The 6,945-nt window shown below is 46.9% G+C and overlaps 1 protein-coding gene across 5 annotated transcripts in view; it reads left to right on the top strand.

Annotated features, from left to right (window-relative positions):
- The window catches only part of Kiaa1549l (KIAA1549 like), a 274,999-nt gene that overhangs the window by 247,202 nt on the left and 20,852 nt on the right, over nucleotides 1-6,945 (top strand). For all 5 annotated transcript variants that reach the window (XM_029536392.1, XM_021192931.2, XM_029536391.1 and 2 more), the window contains one exon: nucleotides 6,328-6,678. In XM_029536392.1, the coding sequence (XP_029392252.1) occupies nucleotides 6,328-6,678 (351 nt within the window). The remainder of the gene's footprint in view (nucleotides 1-6,327; nucleotides 6,679-6,945) is intronic.

Here is a 6,945-nt window from a genome sequence, read left to right as displayed (position 1 = left end):
CCTGTTTTGTGTAACATGGGGGCAATCAACAGCCCAATGTCCCTCTTGATGGCACCTAGGGCATGGCCCCCTCGGCTTGCGAGGATTAGGGCAGGCTTTGGCCCAATGACCTTCTCGACCACACCTGCAACAGGTGCCTGGTGGTCTCTGGGAAGAGGACCATGAACTTGGGGTGGCAGCTGGGGCTGGTCAGACAGCCTTTGCCAGCATATTGTACTTCTGCTTGCAAACCCTCTCATCTCTCCCATGGTACACTTTGAAGGCCAGCGCCAGGACTTCTGCCTGGAGTCAGGGGTCCCTTCTCCAATTTTTAAGTTTAGCCTTTATGTCAGAGTAGCTCTGGGAAAAGAAGTGAGTCATTAAGAGCTGTTTACCCTCTGTGTTCTCAGGGTCCACATTGGTATACTGCAATAAAGCACCTTTAAGGCGTTCTAAAAACTGAGATGGATTTTCCTGTTTATCTTGGATAACCTCTTGAAGTTTTTCAAAATTTACCGGCTTTAAAGCTGCTTTTCTCAGACACGCCAAAAGACATGTAACAAACCTGTCCCTGGCTAGAGTACCACCTGGGGAATTAAAATTCCATTGAGGATCCAGGTCAGGTACTGTCTCCGCTCCGATTGGATGTGCTCTGTTTGGTGAATCTCATCTTCATGCACTCTCTCTTATTCCCAAACTCGCTTGCGTTCCTTGAGAAGCAAATTGTTATTAAGTATCATGTGTATATCATGAAAAGTCAAGCTGTACGACTGAGTGATATACTGGAATTCTTTGATAAAGGCAGAGGGATTAGAAGTATAGGAGCCCAATCTCTTCTCTATCTGAGAGAGTTCACTCAGTGAGAAGGGGACGTGCACTCTGACCAGACCATCTACCCCNGCAACCTCCCTTAAGGGAAGGACAGTCGCTGGGTCAGATTCTTCTAGGGATGGAGAGCTTGGGGCTTTGGTCATGGCCTTAGAGTGAGTAATAGGTGGTGTCAAGGTGGGTGCCCAAGTAGAATACTTAGAGTGGCCTGCAGTTGGTGCAGAAGGAGGGGGAGAGCTGGAGATGACAGGCCCTGGGGAGTCTTGGTGGGGGGAAGCTGAGGTAGTAGTATGGGTTCTAAACAGTGCAGAAACAGGCCTATGGCAGAAAGGAGGTGGTTCATAAGCTGGGTCCAGTACCATAGTATCATCCAGTGGGAGTTGTGNAGGGTTCATGGCTAACAGGAGTTGAGTTGGAGAGCAGGAAGAACACATAGCAGGATTGGAACGAAGATAGATGAAAGATTTTGCATAGGTAACCTCTTCCCATTTACCGGCTTGCTGGCAGTATATATTAAGATCCCTTAAAACAACTGGGTCTAAGGTGCCATTAATTGGCCATCAAGAACCATTATTTAGTGAGTACTGAGTCCAGACTTTATTGCAAAAAGATATCAATTGATGCCTTTAAAGGAGGTGTGAACTTTAAGGACTCAAGGTTTTCTCTGAGGACACATGGTTGCCCATGCTGTGGAGGTTCCTGGTATGTTCTACCGGCATCCCGAGAACAACTCAGAAACCAAAAAGGAAATCAGCCAGGTTAGAGTGCCCAAGTCATCACAAGGACCTCTAGTGGCTACCCAGTAAGTCCCGGACTTACTGTGAGAAGTGCTCCATCCTGGCCAGGGATTTCAACCGACCCGCTGGAGGCCTAACCCACTGGGGGCCTGTACAGAAAGAGCAGCTTCCGAGAGCAAGATCATGGGCGGTGTCTCTGCTATGTCGTCTGAGTCTAGCCTCTTAGTCCTTGGGCAGAGCTGGCCAAGCTCTGTTCTGTGAACTGGAGGCTACTCCCTGCCGACAGGCCCTGCTGATAGTGTGCCGGTGTCTGCATGAGAGTTTTTAGCGAACAGGTAAAATGGGAGCATGGAAGCCCAGCCTATAAGGCATGTGGGAATGGCACAGCTGACTTAGTTTAAAGTTTCTGTGCCCCAGTACATCAGCGGGTCACATGGTGGAAATGGCGGACAGTTGCACTCCCCCCCCCCCGGCCTTTGCGTGAGCCCCAGTCATTTCTCAGGCAACCTGAGAATGGTGACAAAGGCTTAATAGTGGTTGATCCCTTCTGACTGGGATTTAAAACCCCCAGCAGGATGTGGGGTTGCCAAGAGTTCTGGCTCAGAGAGGGGAAAGGAGAGTTTCAAGCCGAGCCACTGTGCCAGAGAGAGCACACAGCTTCAAGGCCATGGGAATCTTACCATGGATGTCGTGTTCGGTACCCACCACTGCGTCCACTGAGTGCCCCTCGGGCACACCAGGTGCTGGTGTGGCTGCTGGTTTTTTCCGCTTAATCAATTATTCCTGGGTTTCGGCACCAATTTTATATTTTGAGTGGATAAACCAAGCAGCAAACCAGGCCAAGGTGTTCCACATGGGAGAGGTTTATTATATGTGAATAAGGGAGCGGTGAAGCGGGTAGAAGGGTAGAGAAGAGGAGAGAGAGAGCAAGGAGGGGGTGGCTTCCTATTTTATACAGAAAATGACATCACACCAGTAAGGGCGGGAGCTGAGCCAAGTGGATTGTGGGATTGAAGGTCATTGTCCTGGCAACGCAGGTCAAGGGTCACATGGTTAGGCCAGGTTTGGAGTATCCTGGTGCCAACATTTAGTAATTATTCTATCTCTGTCCTTGTCTCAGAAGTTTATTCCTGCTTTGATCAGAGCACACACCTATGGGATGGTAAAAGACCTGTTTGTGTTCATACAGTGGACGAGGGCTTTGTTTGACTTTTCAGTGCCTTAGCTTTCTCATCTGTACAATAAAAATAATCATACGTGTTAATATTACAGTAGGTTATCGTAAGAGAAAAAAGAATCGGTGTATACAAAGCTCTGGGAACAGTACCTGGCTTGTCAGCTTCTCACCTCTGTCAGCTTATAGTCACTCTTGTTATTTATCTCACCTATAGGATGGTCCTTTGGGGTCAGGTAGCAATTTTACTAATTGCTGTCTTCTTAACACAGCCTAAAGAGCAACTAAGGCTGAAATCGGTATTTGACCCATTAAAACCAGAACAAACATGGCCCCATTCTGCAGGCAGAGGGCTTTGAAGGTGTTTCCCTTCCGAGGTGGACATCAGATGACTCAAAGGGATATGGCCGTTCCTAGGACAGTTGGAATTCAAGAGGCAGTGTCTTAGTTGGGGTTTCTGTCGCTGTGACGAAACACCATGAGCACGCTATCTCCCTTGGTGAGAAGGGGGTTTATTTGCCTTACACTCACAGCACTGTTCATCACTGAGGAAAGTCAGGGCAGTGTCTGCTTCGCTGTACCAAAGGAAGTGCTACCCCTCACTAACCCAATTCAGAGAGGTGCCCTGCTCACCCCCACACACACACACATATGGCACAGCCCCACCACAAGTATCTTAAGGAGGAGATGAAAAGTAAGGTAGGTTACTAAGACTCTTGCCCTGCCCAACACAAAACTATAAATTCACACAATATATTTACTTTTCTGACTACAGATGTGCAACAGTACTGAAAAGTGGCAAAATCATAGCTCAGCTCACCTCGGTGACATTAATCTCCCACCTGGGAGTAATCTGGCACCAAATATCCATTCTGTATTAGGGAGGAAGGCCATGTGGGGATAGCAACTAGCATTGATGAGCCTGGAGCACAGTGGGATATGCCCAGGTCAACATGCCCACCTCCAGGCAACTTTGAGCAAATCATTTAACCGCTCTGGCCTCAGATTCCTCTCCTTTACAATGGAGCATGAATTAAAGACCCTTAGGCTTTGAACTTCAACTCCAAATGTTCTCTGCTTTATACAGAAACGTTCTAGAAGTCAGATTCATTATCTAGAGGATGTCTCCTAGCAAAATCTTAACAGCTGGGTTTGCTGGCTTCTAGGAAACCCACTTCCAGCTTGTTTCTTGGGACCGTTTGCTTGGAACATTGTTGGCTCCAGCTGCATATGTAACAGAGAATGGCCTAGCTGGTTATCAATGGGAGGAGAGGCCCTTGATCCTGTGAAGGCTCGAGGCCCCGGTGTAGGGGAATGCCAGGGCCAGGAAGCAGGATTGGTTGGTTTGGTGAGCAGGGGAAGGGGGGATTGGATAGGGGATGTTTGGAGGGAAAACAAGGAAAGGGAATAACATTTGAAATGTAAATAAAGAAAATATCTAATAAAAAAGAAAAAGAAAAAAGAAAACCCACTTCCCAGACAATAATCAAAAGCCCCTTCTCTAAAACTGCCTCAGTGGCATATGTGTCCTGATATAAAGGGATAATTCTATGTTCTGTCCCATGATCTGCTTTTGCATATGTTAAAATAAAATAATACTTGAAATTGCTTACTATAATTGTTTGCTAATAAACCTAGTATTAAGGTACATGGAGAGCCTACCTTTCTTTTTTTTTTTTTTTTTCAAGACAGGGTTTCTCTGTGTAGCCCTTGCTGTCCTAGAACTCACTCTGTAGACCAGGCTGACTCAAACTCAGAAATCTGCCTCCCAAGTGCTGGGATTAAAGGCGTGCGCCACCACTGCCCAGCGGAGAGACAACTTTTGATCTTGAACTACATACAGACAAGTTCTAACTTGGCAACAAGAGTAGAAGAGATGCCTAACTTCTTTTTCATGCTGTCTGTGTTTTTAGTTTATTCACAAATGTATCTGTACTAAGTTAATACTAACAAAAAGTAAGTGTTTTTATGACACCATCTTTGTTAAGATTTCTATTGCTATGATAAAACACCATAACCCAAAGCAAGTTGGAGAGAAAAAGCTTCCACGTCCATTATTTGAAGTCCATCATTGAAGGAAATCAGGAACCTGAAGGCAGGAGCCGGGGCAGAGGCCATGGAGAAGACAGGAGCTAGGGCAGAGGCCGTGGAGGAGTGTTGCTTACTCCCCTGATCATCATGGCTTGCTCGAACAGCTCTCTTATAGAACCCATGATCACCAGTCCACAATGGCACCACTCACAATGGGCTGGGCCCTCCCACATTAATCACTAGTTAAGAAAATGCCCTATAGGCTTGTCTATAGCCTGATCTTATAGAAGCATTTTCATAATTGAGGTTCCCTCCTTTCCAATGACTTTAGCTTGTGTCAAGTTGACATAGAACTATCCGGCACAAACATGAATATATCATAGCTCTGATGTCTGGGATCTTTGAGAACAAGACTTGCCTGTGTGAATGAATTCCCCATTGATAACTTCCTACAGTATATATTTTATGCAGCCGAGTGCCTCATATTCACGGTCATTCGAATTCAGGAGCATCTGTGTGGCTAACAGCAATAGTGGTGATGAGGGTGCTAATACTGGAGACTTCCTTCATCGTGTTTGTACCCTATCCTACTTGTCTAAACCTTCACAGAGACATTCGCTGATTCCTTGTTCAACCCTCTGACAAGCAGTATGTCATCTTTTACATATGACAAAGTGGAAGTAAAACAGCCTCCCAGGATGGGTATTTTTAATGCCCTAGTTTTTAGCTTCTCTGTGCAGCTTAGATCTGTCACTTACTGTAACAGTTACTGTACCACCTGCGCCATCCCTCGTCTCCTGTTTTTTGCATTCTGAGGGTTGTGCATGGCCAGTGTGACAGTGTGCCTTACAACTGATAATGAGAAAGCACTCACAGGCATTGCACAGAACATAACCCACGATTTACCAAACATACCTTCATCAATAGGGAACCTAAGCTGACAGTCCCTGGAGACTTCTCTGAGAGCTATTGGGACGCAGTTATCTACCCTGCTCACAGGGGCAGGTGAAAGAGAATGCTCTAGATCAATAGATCGCAAGCTTGAGCCGACATCTAAATCCTCTGGCATGCTCATGATAACAGGACACCGGGCCCCACTCAGAACTGTTCATTCATGTCACATTATACTTGTAGTTCATCTGTATGTAGAAGGAAGACTGTGTTGCTCTCCATAATAAATGGAGTCAGGGAACCAACAATTCCCTAACCCATGGCTGGACCAGGCTCATTTATAGCGATTTGCCGGCCTTTGGGATATAGGCTACACAGTGCTCCAGATTCTTATACCCAAAGGCATCAAAGATTTTGAGAATGCCGTTAATTTAATCAGTGAAAGCCATTTCTCATTATTATGCTAATTAGCAAGTCTGCCACACTAGTGTAGCTGTGAAGACATGAAGACTACAACAGCTCCTGTAAAACCTAGCCGACAGCTCCTGTCGTGGGAATTCCTAGACAGAGCACACTGGACTGGATATGACTTAAGTTAGCACAGACTCCTTGACTCATTGGGCCCAACGAATCGGTTAGGATACAGGGAAGCATTTCATTAACAAATCCCTCTGTTTGATCCCACAGACTGAACCTGAGATCATAGAGGAGACCAACGTGGACAGAGTCCACGAGCCCCGGGGCTACGGCAGGGCACGGCAGGTGAAGGGCCACTCAGAGACCTCCACTCTGAGCTCGCAGCCTTCCATTGACGAAGTCCGGCAGCAGATGCACATGCTTCTGGAGGAAGCCTTCAGCCTGGCATCTGCTGGCCATGCAGGCCAAAGCCGGCACCAGGAGACCTATGGCTCCTCTCAACACCTGCCGTACTCAGAGGTGGTGACCAGTGCTCCAGGGACCATGACACGGCCCAGGGCTGGAGTGCAGTGGGTGCCCACCTACCGACCAGAAATGTACCAGTACAGTCTGCCCCGGCCGGTAAGTCTCACCTCCTGTTCACCTACCATCGTTGGGTTTGCTCTCCTCACTAGATTCCAGCAGGGGACCCAGAGCAAGGATTTGGGAATTTAGAGACAAGATGTGCTGGAGTCTTTTCTCATGATCCACAGCCAAGCCTTGTTCTTGGGGGACAGGTTCTTCACATTTCCTTTTCTGCTATCACCCCTGAAAGGGTTAATCCATTCTCCACTCACTGGTGGTTTTCTCCATTTTGAAACATGAATCTCAACTTTATTTTTTTTTTTT

Source organism: Mus pahari, chromosome 3 (genome assembly GCF_900095145.1).
Source record: "Mus pahari chromosome 3, PAHARI_EIJ_v1.1, whole genome shotgun sequence".
NCBI classification, from domain to species: Eukaryota; Metazoa; Chordata; class Mammalia; order Rodentia; family Muridae; genus Mus; species Mus pahari.
This window is presented reverse-complemented; position numbering and strand designations above follow the sequence as displayed.